The sequence below is a fragment of the Neovison vison genome, chromosome 6 (genome assembly GCF_020171115.1).
Source record: "Neovison vison isolate M4711 chromosome 6, ASM_NN_V1, whole genome shotgun sequence".
Classification (NCBI taxonomy): domain Eukaryota; kingdom Metazoa; phylum Chordata; class Mammalia; order Carnivora; family Mustelidae; genus Neogale; species Neogale vison.
The window spans coordinates 45,674,190-45,701,193 of record NC_058096.1 but is presented as its reverse complement, the minus strand read 5'-3'; the positions used below and the strand labels follow the sequence as shown (position 1 = coordinate 45,701,193).

General features: G+C 34.7%; 1 protein-coding gene across 3 annotated transcripts in view; it reads right to left on the bottom strand.

Moving 5' to 3' along the window:
- Positions 1–27,004, bottom strand: part of EPHA6 (EPH receptor A6) — an 871,253-nt gene that overhangs the window by 86,331 nt on the left and 757,918 nt on the right. For all 3 annotated transcript variants that reach the window (XM_044251185.1, XM_044251182.1, XM_044251184.1), the window contains one exon: positions 14,399–14,608. In XM_044251185.1, coding sequence (XP_044107120.1) covers positions 14,399–14,608 — 210 coding nt within the window. The remainder of the gene's footprint in view (positions 1–14,398; positions 14,609–27,004) is intronic.

The following is a 27,004-nucleotide window of genomic DNA, read 5'->3' as shown; positions in this document are numbered from 1 at the left end:
TTCCAGCAGTTTCTTCTATTTCCCATAAGGTATACTGGAGTTAAGTAAAACCTAATCATTTCCAAGTACTTTTAAAACCCATCAACTTTAGATATATTAAACAATCAATGGCATAATTTGAAAAACACACAATTGTTTTAAGACTGAGATAAAATTCAGCAGCTGGTGCAACCAAATGACTTTGCTATTTGGAAAAAAACCCCAAAAAACAAAAAAAAACAAAACTGTTCATGTTTTGGCCACAAATTACTATATATCATAATTTAAAGTATGTTCACAAAATGTTACAAGTCTTCAATAAATGCCCAGAGAGGGGCATACATTTCTACGTCAGTCAATATTGAAGAGAAATGATCCTTACAGATATCTTAAAGAGAAGAAACTACAAGGGTAGCAAAAAGTGGAGAATACTGACTCCATCAAAACCAACTTAACATCAGAAAGAAAAATTAACATCAGAGCTAACAATTCCACTTTTTATTAGTAAGCATGTTTTACACTGGAAACTATTTTCCATGAGAAACCATAAACAAAATTCTTGCGCTACATGGAATACGTATTCAAAGAATAAATGTCAGAGAAGCTATCAGTTTTGTTGTATGGTATGTTCTCTTATTAGCGGAAGCACAACAGCTCTAATTTCCCATCACCCACACCTCTTCCTTCCCTTACCTCCCATCCCCTTTCCCACTGTGTTGACAAATCTTTTACCCACCTGTGACTTCAGTAAGGCTGGTGGAAGAAATAATTAGATATGTGTCTAGACTGTATTACAGAACTTAATCAAAATGGAGTCTTTAAATAACCTGTTTCACAATTACCTGGGTGTTTATTAACAATCCAGATTTGCAGATCATACCTGGCTATGCCTCCCCCAGACCTACTGAATGAAAATTAATCTCTGAAGCTGGAAACTGGGAGTCTACATTTTTAAATAAATGCCTGAGGTGATTTTTACGCTGTTAATCCCCAAAGAGGCTATGATCCATGCTTTAGCATATTCTTTTTATTTCTAAAAGTTTTTATTTATTTATTTATTTTAAGATTTTACTTCGCTATTTTGAGAGAGAGTGAGCACGAGTGGGGCAGGCGGGGTGGGGGTTGGGGTAGAGGAGAGCAGAGGGAGAGGAAGACACAGACGGTCTGCTGAGCAGGGACCCGATCCCAGCATCTTTAAACCATGACCTGAACTAAATGCTTACCTGATTGAGCCACCGAGGCTCCCCACTTGACTTTGCTTATTATCTGTTGGTTGCTACAACATTTCTATAAAGTGGAGAGTGGACAGTTTTATTAATTCTATTCAAGATGTAGAAATTGAGGCACAAGGATTTTAAATTAATGATCCATGTTTATTCACTGAATTATCACTCAACTGAGATTAAAGTTACAGCTCCAAGGTGTTAGTTTCTACCATAGTATGTCTATAGAGTTTTCTCCATACATAATGATTCCATATACACTTTGGGGTATTGAAATGCCTTGATTATGGAACTCCATGGAGGGTGGCATGAAGATGAGGGTACACAGCTGACCCCTTGACTTTGTTAGTTACTAATTTAGAGTACAATGTAGTTCTATTGAATCTGTGTCTTTAAGTAGCAATTATCTTTAAAGGCAAATGTATTTGCAACTTAATTAAGAACCATAGTCAGAAGACTTTTCCAAAGGAAAAGAAGAAATCTCAGCTTTCATAAAAAAAAAATTAAAAACATTAAAAATGTTGCCTTCCCTTAAGGAGATTTTACTTATATAGCGTATATGAAAAATAAACTTTTGAACCACTAAAACGAACAAGGTAATGATTAGGTTTCTATAAAAAGAAGAGAATTAAGGACCAGAATGTGTTGGGACCTAAATTATGCAACATATACAGGCAAGAGTAATCTAGAAAACATTATCTTTATGTATAATTCATCTAGCAGCTGTCTATTTGTGACACATATTATACACTGATTAAGAGCATGGTTAAACAACTGAATAATGTACATGCTTCATATAATAACACCCTGTTCTTATTGCAAGTTTAAAGAGGCAAAACTAGGTACAGTGAAACTTTGTGTTTATGTTAATTTGAACAAGTCATGATCTGAGTATATGAAAATATTGATGGATCGTGGATGCATCCAGAGCTATTCTTTGCAGAGAAAGCCCAAGGGAGAGTTTGGAGAAAACTTCTTGCAGTCACCTTTTCAATGGCCCTCTTTTGCTTTCCTGTAACAAGCCATGGCTGCAATGTTTGTCCTATGAAAATCTAATTTGTAAGTAAGCTAGCATAATCCAACCAAGGGATAACCAGGTGAGAAAAGTAATAAATAGGAGAAAAAATATTTATTTCATTTCCTAACAAAGATACTAATACATTTTTGTAATGCTTAAAATTCAATTTTATGTCTTTTAAAAGCAGACTCCAGGATTCTGTAGTGCTTTCTCTAGCTTCTGATCTCTGAATGATTGTTTATCAATCATTATTGATATCAATCATATCGACCCTGCCTGGGTCCGGGTTAGGAAAAATTGATGACTATGGGTCTTAATGGTAGGCCCTGGGGTAACAATGAGGGATAGGTATTAAAGTTGAAGTTCTGAGGCAGAATCTGAGGTTTCTTGGAATATTGCCCAGAATTCCATTTTAAAAATCAGTAATCATAATTTTCCTTTTTTTAATCTTATTTTTCATTTAAAAATAAATGTAGCATAGTGAAATGACCTTCAGCCACTTTTTTGATTGGAGAAGTTCAACAATTCAACAATTCATTCAAACAATTACACATATTGTTTAGTTACTAATACCAAGGAGAAACTAAATATGTTGGCCAGAAAGATATCTTGGAACTCTGCCAGGAGCTATTTCTCTATTTTTATAACATTTTTTTAATCATAAAACTAAAATATTCATTGCAGAATAATTTTAAAAGTTCAATAAGCAAAAAAGATGGATCACCAAAGACTAAGAGATCAATCTATTTCTCAATCTTTAATGACGTTCAACTACTGCTATCTACTGCCTTTGGCATGGATCTCAGAGGTGAGAGATAGAGGGGAGTGTGCAAATGATAGAAGAGAAGGTGCAGTGGGAAGTATTGTAAAAGGAGGAGGAGGCAGATTCAATTGTGGGACAGACATTTTCCCTTACCACGTCATTACTGTCATGGTTGATTGACATCGTTTCCAATATTAAGAGCCATGGGACTTGTGTACACCACTTAATTTCTTTGGGTCTCAATTTCCTTATCTGTTTAAAACACACACACACACACACACACACACACACAGACACACACACATATCTAGGCAAAGGTATTGAAACAAGATGCCCCAAGTATCCCCATCACACTTTATTTTTTCTATTGCCAGTTTATATCATGCTGCCAGTATTTCCTGTCTAGGGTAGTATAAATGAGTCTCCTTGCTCTCTCTGCCCTTGACCCTCTACAATTAATTCATTCTCCCATCCAAGTACTAACCAGGCCTGACCCTGCTTAGCTTCTGAGATCAGATGAGATTGGGCGCGTTCATGGTAGTGTGGTAGTAGACTAATTCATTCTCAACATATAGCTGAAGTGCGCTTTTAAAAACGCAAATTATGTTTTGTCATCACCTCCTTAGAGTCTTCCAGTGGGTTCCCTTTGCAACTAGAATAAATGTCTATTTCTTTCCATGACTTTTGAATTTCTGTAGGAACTGGTTGCCCTGTCTTTATTTCTTACTTATCTCTCAACGTGTCAACCATCTTGGACTTAGTCCTAGTCCTAAAATATGCCAAGCTTGTCCCCACATTAAGATCTATATTTGCTTTCATCTTAGAACATTTGGCTTCAGATCTTCCCTCGGCTTGTACCCTTATAATTTTCAGGTCTCATTTCAAATACCATCTCATTAAAGAGGTATTTCCTGAACATGACTTCCAAGGTAGCTACACACATCTAGTTATTTATTTATTTAAGATTTTATTTATTTATTTGACAGAGAGACACAGTGAGAGAAGGAACACAAGCAGGGGGAGTGGGAGGGGGAGAAGCAGGCTTTCCACTGAGCAGGGAGTCTGATGTGCTCAATCCCAGGACCCTAGGACCATGATCTGAGCTGACGGGAGACACTTAACTACTGAGCCACCCAGGCGCCCTTACTCACTTTTATTTTTTAAAAAAATTATTAAAAAACGTATTATGTTTCCAGTTTTATCACTATCTAAAATGAGAGATTCTCTTTTTAAAGAATAACTTTATTATTTTTGTTCCCACCAGGCTCAAGACTGTAAACTCCATGCTTGTTTATTGGAGTATCTCCAATGCCCAGAACAGTATCCTCCAAGTAGACAGTACATGTGCTGTATAAATCTCAGATTTTAACTATATGTTCAATAGCATGAATACTTAATGTCTGTTCTCTTCCCAGATCCTAAGAAGCACTTTCAGCTCCATTATCCAACTTGTTATCTAATAATATTAAGAAATATGTTAGATGAATAAATTATGATAATTGCATCTTCATACTAACTGTATATTTACAGTCTGCTTAATCTATTAAGTTTGTTTGAAGTGATATTTTACTTAAATATTTTTCTATTTGTCATTTTTCTATTTATGTTCTTTATTAATGCAAAGATTTTCTATTTATTGATTACTGTATCAGAATATCTTGGATTACAAGTCATAGAGTTATAGAATGCCCACTTCTCAGGAACTCAAGCAAATAAAGCATTTAATTAAATTATAAGCAAATAACTGGAGTAAGTGGTTTCTGCTTGTACACTGCAAACGGCTGTAATGACAACAGAGGTGCAACAATTTCATTGGAGAATCAGGCTCTTTGTGGTCAAATGCTCTCCTACTGTACAATATCCCCACATCATGAACCAGGTTCTTTTGATTTTCCTTTTTGGCCATCCTCAGCTTTGGAGTTGTCTCCTGAGGCTTGTTGCTTCCTGTCTGAAAGATGGCTGTAGCAGCTCTATGCTCTTCCAAAACTATATTCAAGGAAATAAAGAAGAGCAAGGGCCAATACTAGACAGCTCTTTATTCAATCTTGTTTCTGGTAGACCTCAACTGGAAATTTTTCCCGAAGTTGTCATTTTCACTTTCCTTTCCCTTTAAGTGACCAAAGTGTAAAATTTAAATGTCAAAGGAGAATGGTAAAAATATAACTGGCTTATATAAATCATGATTTATTTCTTAGGCCCGAGCTCATTATAAACATCCCAGTTTAGTAAAGATTTTATTAGCAAGGAAAAGATGAGAAAAGAAGTTGAGTAGGCAGCTAGAAGCGTCGACTAGAAACAGTATAAATAACTGATAACCTTTTTCAATTTATTTGCCATTGATGTGAAGCTTTTTACACTGGGAATGTGTAAGCTTTTCCACAGAGCTTTCATGTGATTTATCCGGCATTTGTAACATCTCTCTTTCTAGTTTTTATTGTCAACAACAATAACAAAATGCTTTCTTTCAACCTCAGGGATGAAACTCACAATTAGGCATTAGTAATGATTTCATTTCTTCAGGTGGTATCTTTGAAACTCTAGGTTTAAGGCCAGTAGCTTTGTGTTCACTGTCTTACTTTGTCTTTTTTCTGCACAAGCAAGATGGGCCAGTGCGCACTGTACTTTCTGCTTGCTGAACATCTGCTGATTGATCTTTCTCAGTAAAACTATTAAGTCCTGGTTTGTTCTAAAATCACTGGGAGCAGGGAGACTAACTCTGAATTAGACAGCGTTGGATGTTGCTAACACAAAAACAAACTGCACCTGCTAATTTCCTGTGGTTTTTCAGGTTAATCATCAGGTGTATGTTGAATACTTTGAGAACTGTGACTGGCATTTGATTATTCGTTGTTGATTAGCATTTAGGTTAGAAGGACTGGATGTATTTCAGGTATCAAAATTGTATGCATCATGCGATTTGATGAACCATTTGTCTTGTATCTTATCTATGCTGTAGGCATCCTTTTGTGCTCAAAGCTTTCCATGGGATGTGTTCAGAGACTTTAAAAACAGAATTTTCCCCTTTGTGATTCTTTGTTGTAAGTGCTTCAATGTTTGTTACATTTGGTGCTTTCTATTGCATTTTTTCCACCTCTTTCTGATGCATTAAGGATTATTTTAGGTTCACTTATTTGATGGGTTGTGATTAATAGTGACCTCAGAGAAGAAGTAAATGTAATTTCACTGAAAAATATGTTCTTAGAGTTTGTCACTTTCTATCCTTTTCTTATTTTAATTATCAGTAATTAATGAAGTAGCCATTAAATAACATATTATTTTAGGTGTTGGAATCCTTTGAAAAATGAAAATGATAACTCTCCTGTTCTTTAGGGTTTTACACAAACTTAAAGGAATTCATTACTTTTCATAAAACCAAACAGATTACTTGAAAGTCACACACCAAACCTTGAGTGTTAAACACAAAGTTTCTCAGTAGTCTCTTACCTTCAATAATGCATTTCCAGGTTTAAAAAAAAAAATGCCTTTCCAGGTCTGAGACCTTAGGGTTTTGTCCTTAAAATGCATATTAGAAAGACAGAGCTCTTACTTTCATAGATGCTTTGCACAAATGGCAAATGGAAATTTTCCCAAAGCAAGGCATGGCTTCTTAAGGGGCTGCATGACTTAGCTAGATGGGTCCTCTCTGTCTTCCAGATTTCAGATAGGGCTCTCTGTTTGTTCAGTACTTCTCTCCTTTGTGTCTGATAATCCTCAAATCTTTTTCATTTTTTTTTTACTACAGAGAACTCTGCAATGATCACAAACTGTTGTTTCCCAAGCTTCAGAGATGAGGCTTTTTCAGGAAATGATTCTTTAAATATAACTTTCCTCTAGTATTGTTGATTCCCATTTCCATATTATGCTCAAGATCTGCCATTGTCAATTCACTCAAGCAGTACATTTCAAGAAGTTTTGTGTCCTTCTGATACCACCACTGCAGACCACTATCACTCAGATTTGGGTCTCTCAGCCTGTAATCCAAGCTGGAGTGTGTGGCATTCACCTCTTGAACAGTTATTGAAGAAGACTCTTGCTTTGCATTGAACACATATTCTCTTTGGTTTAATATAAAGCTTTGCTGCCCTTTTGTCACCACAGTTGGGGATTTGCTATCTGGCATTTGGGCCAAAGTGCAGAGATTCTCATTTCTGAGAATATAGTTTCTACACGTTAGATCATTAGAATTTCTTTTACAAAGAGCTTATATTGACAAATGTAAATAAAAACGGTCAGATTTTATTCTTATGAATTAGTCCATCAAACACTTGCTGGTTCAAGGACACGTTTTTTTCCTTTGAAATTGGGAAACATAATATTGGCACATTGATTTCTCCCTCTTCAGCTAATTGTAATGGTCTCTGTATTAGACTGATTTTGATTGACTGCTATCATAGTGTCTGCCAAGTGAGAACTATTTTTTTTTTTGGTGAAAAGTCATTTAGTTGTTTTTCCCCAATGACACAATTCCTTTCTTAGTGTTGTATGTGGTTCTTCTCACCAGGATTTTATTGTTTTTCATTCTTCCAAGGTTTATTTGTTCATCATCTTTTTATTGAAAAAAAAGTTATTTAAATCTCGATGTTACAGCATTCTGATAACATTGTTATTTTTCTTACTTTTTTCCTTTATACTCAGGCTACTGAATTTACACTTTCCTAGAAGAGACTACCATTTCCTTTACTTTAATTTTTCAGTGAATTCTGTGCAGGAGACTGTCCATATATTCTGTTTGTGCTACCATATGTTGCTTTTTGGGAAACTAGTACTAGGCTTCACAGTTGTCTACCTAAAGATCTGTCTTTGTACCTGAAGCAGTCATACCCACTCCATTTTTAGCTTGGCTAAATCAGAAGGAACAATTGAAATAAAAATCATTCTTCAGGTTGGCTCTGGTTTGTCTAGGATAGACATAGAATATGCATTTTATCAAATGATATATCTTAGCACAATGTCACCTCTACTATCCATGACTTGACAGAGTAGTAGGATTTCTAAAGAAAAGTTTTATTTTTCAAAATCTAGGAAATTAGAAACATTCTCCATACAAGTTCTTTTAGTCAGTGCATCAGATATTATATGATTTTTAATTAAAGGCATTCAATATTTTTTTACTGCCTAACTTTCTATAGTGACTTTTTAATTTAAAATATAAAAACATGAGTAAAAATTCTGAATATGTTTTATTAGCAGCTTAAGCATGATCTCCAGGTAAATTTTAATTACTCATATTAAAGCATTTAAAAGTAGAATAGTGAATGATCTAAAATGATTTTTATCTCATCTTTATAAAAAATATTTATTCTTAAAGGTAGACATGTCTCAAGATTTAAAAATCCACTTCAGGGGCGCCTGGGTGGCTCAGTGGGTTAAGCCGCTGCCTTCGGCTCAGGTCATGATCTCAGGGTCCTGGGATCGAGGCCCGCATAGGGCTCTCTGCTCAGCAGGGAGCCTGCTTCCTCCTCTCTCTCTGCCTGCCTCTCTGCCTGCTTGTGATCTCTCTCTGTCAAATAAATAAATAAAATCTTAAAAAAAAAAAAAAAATCCACTTCAGAAAGTCAAGCCAAAAAAAAAAAAAAAAAGAAAGTCAAGCCAATTTGTAAACCCTTGAGTTAGGTAAAGGAGGAAGGTGGTTTAGATTTCCCAAACTTTGGAATACACAGTAAGTCAGTCCCCCTCATGCTGCTCCATGATTCATTATAATTAGCTCCATGTTGGGCATAGACCATGACTTTTTAGATCATTATGAGATTTAACTTTTCTCATACCTTACATAGAATATGGGAGGTTAAGAGTTGGAGCTTGGAAGAGGTCTTATGAATGCAAAGTAATAAAATTAAGATGTTAACAGAATTGTGATTAGACAGATTATGTGTCGTCAGTTATGAGTTACCATATTTCCACTAAGAAAATAGTTATATGGAATTGTTGTTGTCAAAGAAAAAAGCAAAATTTGCCTTGGATAACATAAAATGAATACAATTGAAAGAGTCAAAGTATCTTAGACATTTTAGTAGATATTGTGAGAAAATAATTCTTCCATTTTATTTTGATCTTTAAAATGTATGAAAGGGAGTTACTTGTTTTTTTAATAAAAAGAATCCATACAGTGACTGCCATTATATTTGAAATAAAATCTATCCCTAAAACAGATCAGTGTGAACCATAATATATCTTTTAATACTGTTTTTAGGTAAAAAGAACCTCATTTCCATAGTTCAGAGCAGAATGTTAGCATTTTCAAGGTAACTTTAAGACTTGTTGCTTAGTAATATTCAAATGAGAGAGTCCCTCCCTTGAACTGGATATAAAACAGTTGTCCAAGTGAATGTGCATCAAGGATTCAGAAAAGGGAGAGATTTTGCAACACCTAAATTGTAAACAGACAGAAGACCATGTAATCAAATGAGAATAATTCAAACTCAGTAAATACTGTATGATTAAGTTAGTCATATATCAATAATTGTATATGTATTGTCAGGTGTACTTCGTAATTATTCACCAATCTTTCCTCATGAAATGCCTATAAGCTATTTTTAGAATTGGCATGTAAAAGCAAGAACTCAGTCCTTGTCTAGATCCTACTTTTGTGCATTTTTGTCCTTCTGTCTTTAGCCTCCATTCACATTTCTTGGTTTTCATGCCATTACTAGTTCTTAAGATCCCTTTGCAAGGGCTTGGAGCCTAAGTTCATTTATATAAAGCCCTAAACATTTTAAACACAATTGCAACAGAATGCCAATGTTTAATCTACCATTATCTTGATGACTTTGAAACAGAGTGCCTGTGACCCTTTATAATTTTGCTTTGTAATCTAACGGCCATCTCTAATGGGGATCCTCTAAATTGATTAATGGCATCTCATTCAACAAGTTGTTCAATCCAAAAATATTGATGTCATCTTTAAATCCTTTTTATAATTCATATATAATTAGTTACTGAGTCTTATAAATTGTATAGTCATAATACATTTTCCAGTTCTCTACCTTCCTCTTTATTCCCAAATCCACTGCCCTAATTAAAGTCATATGGCTTTTCTCATCTATAGCAATAATGCCTTAACTGGTTTCCTATAACCATTCCTCCTATCCTTCAATACTTTTCTCTTTCACACTGTTGTCAATAATAGCTTCTAAGACATGCATGTGTTTGGTCATTCTCCCATTTAAGTAAATCAATGTCTGTCTCTTAATTGCCATAGGAAAACCTTCAAATTTCTTGATGTGCCACCCACTTCGCAATTATTCCTTAGAAACCTTGATTGTTCACTCCTTCTCTCCCCATTCCACATTTCCAACAACATGTCCATTCACTTCCCCAAATTTCCATGTCTTTTTCCTTTTTCTGTTTCCTCAATCTGAATTCCCCAACAATCTGTCTAAAGAATTTTTTTAATATTTGGATCAAATTTTAGTTTTTTGTAAAGTCTTCTTCAGACCTCTGCTTTTTGATACTTCCATATTTCTTTTTCAGACCTGTATGTCAACATTTAATGCACTGAATAGATAGAAAGCATGAGTCCATTCTGTAAAAGCGTAAGGTCTTTGAAGGCAAGAGTGGTGTTGTTTCAAATATTAAAAGGTCATAATCATTATAAAGTCAAGTATGATGATTTGTACCCTAGGAGCCTTTTAACAGGTATTTCTGATGTATTTTTTTAAAAAAAGTTCTTAATTACAGTCTCTTCAACAGTGGTATTGGGAAAACTGGACTGGTACATGCAAAAGAGTGAAACTGGACCACCTTCTTATACCTCACACAAAATAAACTCAAAATGGATGAAACACTTAAATGTGAGACCTGAAACCATAAAAATCCTAGAAGAGAACACAAGTAATAATTCTTTTGGTCATAGCAATATTTTTCTAGATATGGCTTCCAAGGCAAGGTAAACAAAAGCAAAATTAAAATATCAGAATAATATCAAAATAAAAAGCTTTTGCATAGTAAAGGAAATAATCAACAAACCAAAAAGACAACCTACTGAATGGGAGAAGATGTTTGCAAATGACATATCTGATAAGGGGTTTATTTCCAAACCATAAAGTACTTAATATGACTCAACACCAAAAAAACATAAATTAGCAGAGGATATAAACAGTTTTCCAAAGAAGACAAACAAATGGCCAGCAGACACATGAAAAGTTACTCAACATTTCTCATCATTGGGTAAATGCAAATGAAAACCACCAAAAAGATATTATCTCATACTTGTCAGAATGGTTAAAATCAGAAACACAAGTAACAACAGGTGTTAGAGAGTATGTAGAGAAAAAGGAACCCTTGTGCACTGTTGGTGTGAATGCAAAGTGGTATAACCACTTAAAAAGAAATAACACATGATCCAGTAATTCCCCTACTAGGTATTTACCCAAAGAATGTGAAAACACTTATTTGAAAAGATACATGTACCCTTGTGTTTATTGTAGGCTTAATTAAAATAACCAAGAAGCAGCCCAGATGTCCAAGGGTAAATCTAGGAATAAAGAAGGTGTACTATAAACACAAAATGGAATATTACTCAGCCATAAAAAATAATGAAATCTTGCCATTTGCAACAACATGATGGATCTAGAAGGAAAATAGGTCAGTCTAAGAAAGACAAGTACCATGTGATTTCACTTACATGTGGAATTTAAGAAGCAAAACAAACAAACAAAATGAATCAAACAAAAAAATGGACTTTTAAATATAGAGAGAAAACTGGTGGTTACCAGAGGAAGGTGGTTGGGGGGATGGGTGAAACAGGTGAAGGGGATTAAGAGTACACTTATTGTGATGATCACTGAGTACTGTATAGAATTGTTGAATCACTACATCATGTGCCTGAAACTAATACAACACTACATTAATGATAGTGGAATAAAAAATAAAAACAATTAAAAAAATACTTACATTATTTACCATTCAGCTGATGCCTCTTAAATTCAGAAACTTATTTCTTAATAGAGACAATATATAGCTTTCAAGAGGCACTTTTGGGGCATTAATATTCTGGTTACCTGACTTGATTTTTTTTTTTTAAAGATTTTATTTATTTGACAGAGAACACAAGTAGCAGAGAGGCAGGCAGAGGGAGAGAGAGAGAGAGAGAGAGAGAGAAGCAGGCTCTGCACTGAGCAGAGAGCCCGATGCGGGGCTCGATCCCAGGGTCCTGGGATCATGACCTGGGCCGAAGGCAGAGGCTTTAACCCGCTGAGCCACCCAGGCGCCCCACCTGACTTGATTTTTAATACTGTAGTCAGATTTATATTAAAATAGCACTTTTCTAGGCCTTTCAGTTTCTATAATCATATAAGATAGAAGAACATGCCTGGAATCTGGATTTCAAATCTGATACAATAAAACCTATATATTCTTCAAAATTTGGGTCCCTGACAGTTTTATTAGTACTTTAAAGTTAATGAGCTTCCCATTTTAAAATGCATTTAAAATATTATTTAATAGGAATCTCAAATACATCATACAGGCATACAAAGAATATCGTAGTTATTTCCTATTTTATGCTTTATTCTATATTATTTTGTTCTTTAAGTAGATCATATTTGTTGGAATTTTTATAAATATTGCACAAAATTTTTATAATAATTTTAAACACTATTCTCCAAGGTTGAAAATAATATGCAAAATAGAAAAATCTTATCTACATTGTTCTGTAACTTGAAAAGCTGCTTTAAGTTACACATTTATAAAAAACAAAAAGAAAAGAAAGCCTCAAAAAAATGAAAAAAATTATGATGTTTTCCAATTAGAAAATGGAGCTGGAAATACTGCTTTTCCTGAGATGAACAATTTATTTTCAGACATGATAGACTTTTACTTTTATGAAGGTGTTTGGTCAAATTAAAAGATCAATAGATACTGCTAGCTTATATGTCAGGCTCTCAGAGATTAATTTATTTTCCTTAGCACTATATTTCTTTGTTGGAGAAATCAGTGGAAATATCAACAATAAAGTAATATAGAGCATTTCTATAGTACAAATATAGTCAGGGCAAAATATGTTTTACTCATAGTATTAAACTTGCATCTCTTCTGGAGTAATTGAATACAGTGAAGTTTCAAAACAATCTAACAGAAAATGAAATAAAAGGGAACTAAATAATGGATTTGCCTCTTCTATAATAATGTGTAAGGTTAGAGAAAGAGGAGAGGGTAAAAACATCTTGAATAATTTTACTGACTGACTTTTTATTGAAGGTGACTGTCAAATGAGTCAATGGTGAAGGTTTTGTTTGAACAATAACAGAATAGTGTATGGTTTTACAAATTACTTGTTTTCAGATAGCTGAAGAAAGACTCAGAGATTGAAATCCTTGGAACAATAACCAAAAAGCTCAGTGGAATGAACTGGTTTGGGGGCATTCAGAAATGCTTAAACTATTCATGAGTTAAGGTTAGATCATATATTCTATGGATGATAGTTTGCTTCTAAAGTTTTAGTCTTTTATTCCTGCTCATATTCTCCCCAAGTATCATTCAGAAAAAAGTTTAGAGTGTATTTATATATTTCCAGAGAAACTTATCTTGATCATTTGTAAGTATAATCAGGTCATTCCATAACATTTGCTGTGAGGAAAAAAAAGTCATTTCATAACCATTGGTTGTTCACTAGCACGGACTTAATTGATTCACCATTGGCCTATACAGAACTCCATTTAAAGGAGATAATTATTAAGCACCAAGAATACCTCAGGCAAAGGCAGATTTGTTGTGAGGGCAATCAAAACTTGGACCTTGGGCGCCTGGGTGGCTCAGTGGGTTAAGCCGCTGCCTTCGGCTCAGGTCATGATCTCAGGGTCCTGGGATCGAGCCCCGCATCGGGCTCTCTGCTCAGCAGGGAGCCTGCTTCCTCCTCTCTCTCTCTGCCTGCCTCTCTGCCCACTTGTGATCTCTCTCTGTCAAATAAATAAATAAAATCTTTAAAAAAAAAAAAGCCACTTGGACCTCAAGCATGATATTAAAGTCCCAGTACTATGGAAGAAAGAAAACAGTCAAATATAAGAAAGCTTTGTTGTTGTTGTTGTTGTTGTTGTTGTTGTTGTTTGGCCAGGCACTCAGATAAAGCAAATACTTCTCAGTTAAATGATGATGTTTGGGTGCCTGGGTGGCTTAGTCATTAAGCATCTGCTTTCGGCTCAGGTCATGATCCCAGGACCCTAGGATTGAAGCCCACATTAGGCTCCTTGCTCGGCTGGATGCCTCTCCCTCTCCCACTCCCACTGCTTGTGTTCTCTCTCTCTCTGTGTCTCTCTCTGTCAAATAAATAAAATCTTAAAAAAAAAAAAGTGATGATGTTAAATTTGGAAAATGACAGGTGTGAGCATAAAATTAGGAAACCAAAAATACAATTATTCTTATAATATTAAAAACAATACAGGTAAGCCACCTATACTGGAAAAGGACATGTAAACTTACAGTTGTTGTATATGCAGCTTCGGGATCATCTTCCAGCACCCGGGAAAGACCAAAATCAGAAACTTTGCATACTAAGTTGCTGTTGACCAATATATTCCTAGCTGCTAGATCACGATGAACGTAACCCATATCAGAAAGATACTTCATTCCTGATGCAATGCCTCGGAGCATACCAACCAACTGGATGACTGTGAAATGGCCATCATGTTTCTGAAAGAGAATCACAATAGTTTACATTGATTTATTTTAATGTAGCATATGTGAGTGCAGGCATGCATGTGTGTGTAACCTTAAGGAAAACCTTTGAATTTATTTTACTGGATCCAATGAATACAAGCATCAAATCTGCTGAGCATGAAATATAAGAATTTGTTTGACATTTAAAGGAAAGGAAAATCTAGCTGGAAGTGATGAAGGAAAGGATAGAAGAGAACCAACCAAATTAACTGATTTCAAAAACTCTAAGTAATAAGAGGGACCTAAGTCTAATTACGTAGCAGCAATGACTACCAAAAGAACAGAATTCATTTTCCATAATTGTGACCTATGTACAGGTGGGCAGGATAGCAGAACCTAAGATTGGATAAAAACTTCATAATAATTTGAAATGAGAAAAATGATTGCTTAGGAAAAAGAGGACTTGTTTGCATAAATAAGAAATAAGTTTAGGGAAGCTATAGGAAAGAGAGAAAAAAAATATATGCAAATAGAAAATAACTAGATTTTCCCATTATTTTATTATATAGAGATCCAATAAAAAGGAATTTGCTGGCAACGATCTGAAAACAGGACTATTTTAGCTCTCTGTTGGGAAGAGTAAATGAAGTCATATGAATAACAAGCCAGGCATAGTACTGGTACGCAGCATTCAATCCCTTGATTGCTTATTCTTCCCGTCTTGACTTAAAAATAACATTTTTGAAAGGAAAAAATTCAGTTGTCATCCATGTAAGATGTGAACACCAATAAGACCAGACACACACTACCCCAAAATTAGAGAAAAAGTAAATAAAAATATATTTAGTTTGAAAAATAAAGAATATTGTTTTACATAGTTATTTGGGGACAGTTGTCCTCAAAGGAGTTATAGAGAAACGTGAAAGATTCTCAGGTTGGTTTTATACACTAGGTAACATTTATTTATGAATGCTATAAAAATGAATATCTAACAAACGACTATGGGGCTATATTACCTTATACAGTGTGGTAGATGAATAAATAAGAGTTGTCTTCAAATTTGCAAAGTTATAGCAGTCTTCCTGGATATATGATTTAAAACTATAGTGTGGGTTAAATACACCGGTGATCTGACTGCATCGCAGTGACACAACATTCTATACAAAGATGATTCACTGGTCAGTTAAATGAATAAGCTTATACTACAAATGAAATAAACTTTGTCTTTATATCAACTTATCTCCCTGATAGCTCTCTGATAATATCTCTCAACCAAAGTGCAGAGTAAGTAAAAGAACCCTCTTTTAAAAGAAACATTCTATAGCAAAAGTATCCATTTAAGCAGGCTCTTCTGTATAATTAATGTATAAAAGATAACCTAGCAAAGGAAATCTTTGGTGTTATTAGCTCTTTATGTTTCCAATCCATCTTCCTAGACAGTGCACTATGAGATGAAATCTGCCTCTTCTATCATGTACCCTACCTACCTCTCCTCTATTAGGACTCTCAAAGCCTTTGAGTAGAATTCAAAGCATAAATTCTTTTGGCCTAGAAAGGATTACACTAAATTTAAAGAGGTGGCTCTTTTACCTATTAGAAATGGAGTTGCCTGGTATCACAGTTCTCATCAATGCAGAATTTCTGAGTGGTAGGAAATGTTAACGGACCATCTGAAAATTAAGGAATGCCTCAATTTTCTTATCTGTACAATGAGAATAGAATAATCTAACTCAGAGGTGCAGTGAGTATCACATACAAAACACACAGCACATCCCCTGACTTATTTTAATAATAGTTATTATTTAATAAAACCGTATATTACAATTACATGTAGCTCATGTAATTTTTTTTAAAGATTATTTATTTATTTGCCAGAGAGAGAGAGATCACAAGTAGGCAGAGAGGCAGAAAGAGAGAGAGGGCCAAACAGGCTCCCCGCCTACCAGAGAGCTCAATGCAGGCCTTGATCCCAAGACCCTGAGATCACAACCTGAGCTGAAGGCAGAGGCCCAACCCACTGAGCCACTCAGGTGCCCTGATATGAATCAGAGAATTGTCCTCCCACCTTCCTGAAAAATCAATTAAGTAACATAAACTCCTACGTCATAAAAGAAAATCATTATCTAATTCCAGGTTGAAATTTAATTTCCTGTCTATTCTGAGAGTGACAAAAAGCAGCAAGTTCTTCCTTTCCTTTTTTTTTTAAATATTTTATTTATTTATTTGACACACAGAGAGAGAGATCACAAGCAGGTAGAGAGACAGACAGAAGGGGAAGCAGGGTCCCCGCTGAGCAGAGAGCCCGATGTGGGGCTCGATCCCAGGACCCTGGGATCATGACCCAAGCCGAAGGCAGAGGCTTTAACCCACTGAGCCACCCAGGCGCCCTTCTTTCCTTTTTTTTAAGACTACTTTTTTTTAGAGCACTTTTAGGTTTATAGCAAAAGTAAGAGAAAAGTATAGAGATTTCCCATATACCCTCTGCCCCCACACAGGCATAGCCTCCCCCATTATCATCCCCTCACCAGGGAATGATATTCTTGGTATTTTACATGCTATGGGTTTGGACAAATTTATAATGACATAAAACCATGTTAGTACCATGACGAGTATTTTCACTGTCTTAAAAATCCTCTGTGCTTCATCTACTCATCCCCCCCAACCAAATCTTGGCTATCACTGATCTTTTTGCTTTTTTCATAGTTTTGTCTTTTCCAGAATGTCATATGGTGGAAACACACAGTAGGTAGCCTTTGCAGATTGATTTCTTTCATTTCATAAAATACATTAAAGATTCCTCTATGTCTTTTCCATGGCTTGATGCTTCCATTCTTTTTAGTGCTAAATAAAATCCCTTTATCTGCATGCACAACAGTTTTATTTATCCATTCACCCACTGAAGGACATCTTGGTTGTTTCCAATATTTGGCAATTATAAATAAATAATTATAATGTTTATAGCATGTTTATAGCTCCAGGCTTTTATGTGTAATAGTATGTTTAGTTTTGTGAGAAATCCCAAACTATCTTCCAAAGTGGCTGTGCCATTTTGCCTTCCTACAACAAACAACAGCAATGAAAGAGAAATCCTATTGCTTCACATCAACACTACCATTTAGTGTCCTCAGTGTTACCAATTTTGGCCATTCTAATAGGTGGTATCTCATTACTTCAATTTGCATTTTCCTGATGACATACAGTATGGGGCACCTTTTCATGTGCTTATTTGTCATCTGTATATCTTTTGTGGGGTGCCTTGTAAGGTCTTTTGCTCATTTTTTTTTAAAGAGGCTTGTTTTCTTATTGTTGAATTTTAAGATTTCTTTATATATTTTAGGTTAAGTCCTTTATTATATATGTCTTTTGCAAACATTTTCTCCCAGTCTGTGGCTTGTCTTCTCACTTTTTCAACATTATCCTTTGCAGAGCAGAAGTTTTAAATTTTAATAAAGTCCAGCTTATTGGTTTTCTTCTTTTTTCTTGGATTGTACCTTTGTAGTTGTACCAAAAAAATCTTTGCCATATCCAATGTTATCTAGGCTTTCCCCCTATGTTACCTTCTAGGAATTTTATAATTTTGTGTTTTACATTTAGGCCTATAATCCATTTTGACTTAATTTTTGTAAGGGGAATAATGTTCTCTGTCTAGTTTTTTGTTTTTAATTTTTGCTTGTGGATGTCTAGTTGTCCCAGCACCATTTTCTGAAAAGACAATTTTTGCTCGATGGTATTGCCTTTGCTTTTTTGTCAAAGACTAGTTGACCATGTTTATTACAGACTTTCTATTCTGTTCCATTGACCTATTCATTCTTCCACCCACATCATACTGTCTTGATTCCTGTTTTTGTCTTGAAGTCGAAGTCGGGTAGTATCGGTCCTCCAACTCTGTCCTTTTTCACTACCGTGTTCATCATTATAGGTCCTTTGCTTCTACATATAAGCTTTAGAATCAGTTTGTTGATATACACAAAATAACTTACTGGAATTTTGATTGGGATTGCATGGAAAATATATATCAAGTTGGAATGAACTGACATTTTAATACATTTTAGTAATATTGCATGTCCTTATGAACATGGAAGATATCTCCTTTAATTTAGTTCTCTGATTTTGTTTATTAGAGTTTAGTTTTCCTCATATGGATCTTGTACATATTTTGTTAGATTTATACCTGAGTATTTCACTTTTGGGGGTGCTCATATAAATGGTATTGTGTTTTTAATTTTAAATTCCACTTGATCATTGTTGACATGTGGGAAAGCTGTTGACTTTTATACGTTGTATATTAACCTTGTATTCTGCAACCTTGCTATAATTGCTTATTTGTCTAATTGTTTTGGTCAATTCTTTCAGATTTTCAACATGGATGACATGTTATCTGTGAACAAGGACAGTTTTATTTTTTCCTTCCTAATCTGTGTATTTTCCCAGTATGATAGTGAAAAGGAGTAGTGAGAATGAAGTCTTTGCCTTGTTCCTGATCTTGGTGAAACACCTTTAAGTTTCTTGCCATTAAATATAATAGCTGCAGGGTTTTTATACATAGTCTTTATCAAGTTTAAGAACTTCCCTTCTATTTCTAGTTTACTGAAAGTTTTTATTATAAATCGGCATTCAGTTTTGTCAAATATCTTTATCTTCATCTATTTATATGATCATGTGGTTTTTCTTTTTTAGTATTTACCCTAAAGATACAAACGTAGTAAAAAAAAAAAAAAAAAAGATACAAACGTAGTGATCCAAAGGGGCACGTGCACCTGAATGTTTATAGCAGCAATGTCCACAATAGCCAAACTATGGAAAGAACCTAGATGTCCATCAACAGATGAATGGATAAAGATGTGGTATATATACACAATGGAATACTATGCAGCCATCAAAAGAAACAAAATCTTGCCATTTGTGACAACATGGATGGAACTAGTCGTTTGATATTATAGATGACATTGATACACTTTTGAAAGTTGAACTATTCTTGCATACTAGGGTAAATCTCACTTGGTTGTAGGGTGTAATTCTTTTTATATAATGTTGGCTTGAATTTGCTAATATTTTGTTACAAGTTATTTTTTTAACAGGCTTATTAAGGTATGAGTCACAAATCATACAATTTATACTTTTAAACTATACTAATTTACCATTTTTAGTGTATTCACAGAGTAGGTGTAACCATCACCATAATCACCATTAAAATTTTTTCATGATTCCCTAAAGAAACTATATACTCACTGGCAGTCATTCCCCATTCCTGCAACTTCCTCTACCAGCCCTAGGCAACTACTAATTAACTTTCTATAGTTTTGCCTATTTTGGTTATTTCATTTAAATGTAACCATAAAGTATATGTTCTTTAGTGACTGTATTCTTTCACTTAATATAATGTTTCAAGGTTCATTCAGGATTTTATATTATTTTTACTGGTATATAATTCATTTTATTTTATTTATACATCTTATTGTACATTTTTATTTATACATTTTATTCATTTATATATATTTATACATTTTATTTATATACCTATTAGCTGATAAACATTAGAGTTACTTCCACTTTTTGGCTATCATGCAATATATATATTTTGTTATACATATTCCCCTCCCCCCTTTTTAGATAAGGACATTTAAGTTCTACTCCTTTAGCAAATATCAATTCTACAATGCAGTTATTAATGATAGTCACCACTTATTCATCTTATAACAGAATGTTTGCATTCATTTACAAACCCCTCTATCTCTCATACTTCACCCCACCCTTGGCAACCACTTTTGTACTCTGTTTCTGAGTTCACTTTTTTTTTTTTTGGCTTCCACATATAAGTGTACCATGCAATATCTGTCCTTCTCTGTCTGACTTATTTTTCTTTTTTAATTTCTTATTAACATATAATATATTACTAGCCCCAAGGGTACAGGTCTGTGAATCACCAGGTTTACACACTTCACAGCACTCACCATAGCACAGATCTTTCCCAATGTCCATCTGTCTGACTTGTTTTGCTTAGCGTAATGTCCTCTAGGTTTATCCATGTTGTGGTAAAGAGCAGGATTTCCTTTTATTTAAAGGCTGATTAATATTCCATTATATATTTTCCAGATTTTCTTAACTCACTTAACCATTGACAGACACTTAGGTTATTTCTGTATCTTTCTTGTTATGCATAATGTTGCAATGAACTTGGGAGTACAGATATCTCTTTGAGATAATGGTTTAATTTCCTCTGGATAATATACCAAAAGTGAGATTGGTGTATCATATGATAGTTCTATTTCTAATTACTTGAGGACCCTCTTTACCGTTTTAAATATTTCCTATACCAATTTATATTCTTGCCAACAATGTAAAAGGATTCCCCTTTCTTCACATCCTTGTAAGTATTTTTATTTTTGTCTTCTTATTAATAGCCATCCTCACAGGTGTGAGGTAATATCTCATTGTAGTTTCGATTTGCAGTTCCTTGATGATTAGTGATGTTAACCATCTTTTCTTCTACCTGTTGAATCATTTGTATGTTTTCTTTGGAAAAATGTCTATTCAGGTCTTTTGCCCACTTAAATTTTTTTCCAATTTATTTATTTTCAGAAAAACAGTATTCATTATTTTTTCACCACACCCAGTGCTCCATGCAAGCCGTGCCCTCTATAATACCCACCACCTGGTACCCCAACCTCCCACCCCCCCGCCACTTCAAACCCCTCAGACTGTTTTTCAGAGTCCATAGTCTCTCATGGTTCACCTCCCCTTCCAATTTACCCAAATTCCCTACTCCTCTCTAACGCCCCTTGTCCTCCATGCTATTTGTTATGCTCCACAAATAAGTGAAACCATATGATAATTGACTCTCTCTGCTTGACTTATTTCACTCAGCATAATCTCTTCCAGTCCCGTCCATGTTGCCACAAAAGTTGGGTATTCATCCTTTCTGATGGAGGCATAATACTCCATAGTGTATATGGACCACATCTTCCTTATCCATTCATCCGTTGAAGGGCATCTTGGTTCTTTCCATAGGTTGGCGACTGTGGCCATTGCTGCTATAAACATTGGGGTACAGATGGCCCTTCTTTTCACGACATCTGTATCTTTGGGGTAAATACCCAGGAGTGCAATTGCAGGGTCGTAGGGAAGCTCTATTTTTAATTTCTTGAGGAATCTCCACACTGTTCTCCAAAGAGGCTGCACCAACCTGCATTCCCACCAACAGTGTAAGAGGGTTCCCCTTTCTCCACATCCTCTCCAACACATGTTGTTTCCTGTTTTGTTAATTTTGGCCATTCTAACTGGTGTAAGGTGATATCTCAATGTGGTTTTAATTTGAATCTCCCTGAGGGCTAATGATGATGAGCATTTTTTCATGTGTCTGATTGCCATTTGTATGTCTTGATTGGAGAACAAATTAATATGAGAAGAGAGAAGAACCACATGGTCCTCTCAATTGATGCAGAAAAAGCATTTGACAAAATCCAGCATCCATTCCTGATTAAAACACTTCAAAGTATAGGGATAGAGGGAACATTCCTGAACCTCATAAAATCTATCTATGAAAGACCCACAGCAAATATCATCCTCAATGGGAAAAAGCTTGCAGCCTTCCCATTGAGATCAGGAACAAGACAAGGATGCCCACTTTCACCACTCTTGTTCAACATAGTATTAGAAGTCCTAGCAACAGCAATCAGACAACAGAGAGAAATAAAATGTATCCAAATTGGTAATGAAGAAGTCAAACTCTCTCTCTTCGCAGATGACATGATTCTTTATATGGAAAACCCAAAAGACTCCACCCCCAAACTACTAGAACTCATACAGCAATTCAGCAACGTGGCAGGATACAAAGTCAATGTGCAGAAATCAGTGGCTTTCTTATACACTAACAATGAAAATACAGAAAGGGAAATTAGAGAATCGATTCCATTTACTATAGCACCAAGAACCATAAGATACCTTGGAATAAACCTAACTAAAGAGGTAAAGGATCTGTACTTGAGGAACTATAGAACACTCATGAAAGAAATTGAAGAAGACACAAAAAGATGGAAGACCATTCCATGCTCTTGGATCGGAAGAATAAACATTGTTAAAATGTCTATACTGCCTAGAGCAATCTATACTTTTAATGCCATTCCGATCAAAATTCCACCGGCATTCTTCAAAGAGCTGGAGCAAATAATCCTAAAATTTGTATGGAATTAGAAGAGACCCCGAATCGCTAAGGAAATGCTGAAAAACAAAAATAAAGCTGGCGGCATCACCTTACCTGATTTCAAGATTTATTACAAAGCTGTGATCACCAAGACAGCATGGTACTGGCATAAAAACAGACACATAGACCAGTGGAACAGAGTAGAGAGCCCTGATATGGACCCTCAATTCTATGGTCAATTAATCTTTGACAAAACAGGAAAAAATATACAGTGGAAAAAAGACAGTCTCTTCACTAAATGGTGCTGGGAAAACTGGACAGCTATATGTAGAAGAATGAAACTCGACCATTCTCTTACACCGTACACAAAGATAAACTCAAAATGGATAAAAGACCTCAACGTGAGACAGGAATCCATCAGAATCTTAGAGGAGAACATAGGCAGTAATCTCTTTGATATCAGCCACAGCAACTTCTTTCAAGATGTGTCTCCAAAGGCAAAGGAAACAAAAGCGAAAATAAACTTCTGGGACTTCATCAAAATCAAAAGCTTCTGCACAGCAAAGGAAACAGTCAAAAAAACAAAGAGGCAACCCACGGAATAGGAGAAGATATTTGCAAATGACAGTACAGACAAAAGGTTGATATCCAGGATCTATAATGAACTCCTCAAACTCAACCCACATGAAACAGACAAACACATCAAAAAATGGGCAGAAGATATGAACAGACACTTCTCCAATCAAGACATACAAATGGCTAAATTTTTTTTTTTATAATTATTGAGTTGCAGGAGTTCCTTGTAAAATTTGGATATTAACCCTTTATAGGAATACATGATTGACAAAATGCTTTCTCCCATTCCATAGATTACCTTTTCATTTTGTTGATGGTTTCCTTTGTTGGGCAGGAGCTTTTAAGTTTGCTGTAGTCCCATTTGTTTATTTTTACTTTTGTTGTCTTTGTTTTTGGTGTCAATTCAAAAAAACCACTGCCAAGACCAAAGCCAAGGAATTTACCCTCTATTTTCTTCTAGGAATTTTATGGTTTCAGGTCTTAGGTTCAAGGCTTTACTCCATTTTGAGTTAATTTTTGTGTATGGTATAAGATAGGGGTTCAGTTTCATTCTTTTGAATATGGCTGTCCACTTTTCCTAGCACCATCTGTTGAAGAGACTATCATTTCCCATTGTATATTCTTGGCTCTTTTGTGCTCGCTTCGGCAGCACATATATTCTTGGCTCTTTTTGTCATAAGTTAAATGACCATACACTCATTGGTTTTTTTCTGTGTTCTCAATTCTATTCCATTGATCTATGTGTCTGTTTTTATGCCATTAGTGTACTGTTTTGAGTGCTATAGCTTTGTAATAGAGTTTGAAATTAGGAAATGTTATGCTTCCAGCGTTGTTCATTTTTTCATGATTACTTTGGCTATTTGGGGTCTTTTATGGTTCCATACAAATTTTAGGATTATTTGTTCTAATTTGTAAAAAGTGCTATTGGAATTTTGATAGAATCTGTAGATTGTTTTGGGTAGCATGGACATTTTAATGATATTACTTCTTCTAATCCATGAGTAAAGAATAATTTTCCATTATTTGTATTGTTTTCCATTTCTTTTATCAGTGTTTTGTAGTTTTCAGTGTACAGATCTTTCACCTCTTTGGGTAAATTTATTCCTAAATGTTTTATTCTTCTTCAATAAAATTGTAAATGGGATTGTTTCCTTCATTTCTCCGGCAGTATGTTGTTAGTGTATAGAAATGCAACTGATTTTTTGTATATTAATTTTGTATCCAGAAACTACTGAATTTATTTATTTCTAACTGTTTTTTGGTGGAATCTTTAGAGTTTTCTATATATAAGAGGTTATGTGCAAATAGAGACAGTTTTACTTCTTTTCTTATTTAGATGCCTTTTATTTCTTTTTCTTGACCAAATGCTCTAGCTGGGATTTCTTATGCTACATTGAATAAAAGTGGCAAGAATAGACATCTTTGTCTTGTTTTTGATATTAGAAGAAAAGGTTTTACTTTTTCCATTATATATGATGTCTGTTATAGGTTTTTCGTATCTGGTCTTTATAATGTTGAGGTATGTTCCCCTTTATATGTACTTTGTTGAGAGTTTTTATCAAAAATGTATATTGAATTTTGCCAATTGCTTTTTCTGCATCTATTGAGATGACTGTATGATTTTTATCTTTCATTTTGTTGAATCATTCTTGCATCCCACCTGATCACACTGTCTGATCCTTTTAGTGCGCTGTTGAATTCTGTTGGCTAACATGTTGTTAAAAATTTTTGCATCTATGTTCATCAGCAATATTAACATGTAGTTTTCTTTTTTAAATTTGCATTTAAAAGCATTTAATTAAACACACAATACACAAAGCATTATTATTGAAAAATAATTTGCTACAACAAATAAAGCAAGAGTATGATTAGCTACCCTACCACTTCTGTTACCAGCAGAAGTAAGCAGCATAGTAGATTATCAGTACTGTTATCAGATCTGGAGGACAAAAACTCGAGTGAAAACAGGTTTTCAATCAGTATTCTGACTGGCTCTTGTTAGAATGGCTTAAAGCTATCCCTGGTAATTCTGATCAGTTTGGTTTTTACTCATGACCACTAGTAGGCTGAATATTCACTCATTTGAGAGGAGACTGAGTCCCAATAAACTTATATAATTCATCCAAGGTAAGTAAATGAGAGAGTTGGGCTTAGAATGCAGGTAGGATGATTTCTGAGTGGTCACTAAGTATTTGTTAAATTATTACCTCAGATCCAGCTTTACAGGAGGAAGAGCATTCATCATCCATACATTTTATTCTAATTATTAACCTGAGCTTAGGCATTGAGTCTCCTAAAATGGGGCTTGACTGTTGAACACATCAATGGCTCTTGCTTCTAACTGAGCTCTTACACCAAACCAAACCAAAGCAAAACAAAATAAAAGCAAATACTAAAAACAAACAACAACCAAACATATTTTTCTGATTATGGAAGTAATATGAATCCCTTGTGAAAATTTTGGAATATAATAGAAAACTATAAAGAAGAGATAAATTCATTCATATTTAAGACCCATCATTTGATAGTCTAATTTTTTCTGTTAAGATTAACCTCATATTGTTAATAGTATATTATGAAAATGACATATTATTAAAGACTATAAAATATTATTTATAAAGATAATATAATTTCTAATATATAAATGTACCAAATTCTTGTAAGTTTTTATTTTTAATTTTTATTAATAAAATTTCAGTAAAATCCACATGTATCCATCCTTTCATAAGGATACACTGCAGAAGAATTTATAACCATTATTTGTTTTAAATTAATTTAAATTGATTTTATTTTTTTATAAACTTATAATGTATTATTAGCCCCAGGGGTACAGTTCTGTGAATCGCCAAGTTTACACACTTCACAGCACTTACCATAGCACATACCCTCGCCAATGTCCATAACCCCACCATCTTCTTCTGACCCCCCCCCCGCCAGCAACCCTCAGTTTGTTTTGTGAGATTAAGAGTCTCTTATGGTTAAAGATATAACCATTATTAAAACTCTTGATGTTGGTTGCCCAATTGTTTTTCAGAAAAAAATATTGTGCTAATACCCAGAGTAGATCTCACCACTCTCTTGCTACTATTCATTAATAGCAAGAAGAGTTTTATATCAGGTACTGAAAAAGCCATTTCCTGTATTTTATTAATTTTTGTTGTCCATGTTGCTGCCAATGGCAAGATTTCATTCTTTTTTTATGGCCAAATGATATTCCATTATGTATACATAGCACATGTTCTTTTTTTTAATTTTTAAATTTTTTAAATTTCTTTTCAGTGTACCAGAATTCATTGTTTATGCACCACACCCAGTGCTCCATGCAATATGTGCCCTCCATAATACCCACCACCAGGCTCACCCAACTTCCTACCCTCTGCCCCTTCAAAACCCTCAAATTGTTTTTCAGAGTTCATAGTCTCTCATGGTTCATCTCCCCCTCCAATTTCCCTCAACTCCCTTCTCCTCTCCATCTCCACGTGTCCTCCGTATTATTCCTTATGCTTTACAAATAAGCGAAACTATATGATAATTGACTCTTTCTGCTTGACTTACTTCACTCAGCATAATCTCTTCCAGTCCCATCCATGTTGATACAAAATTTGGGTATTCATCCTTTCTGATGGAGGCATAATACTCCACAGTGTATATGGACCACATCTTCCTTATCCATTCGTCCATTGGAGGGCATCTTGGTTCTCTCCACAGTTTGG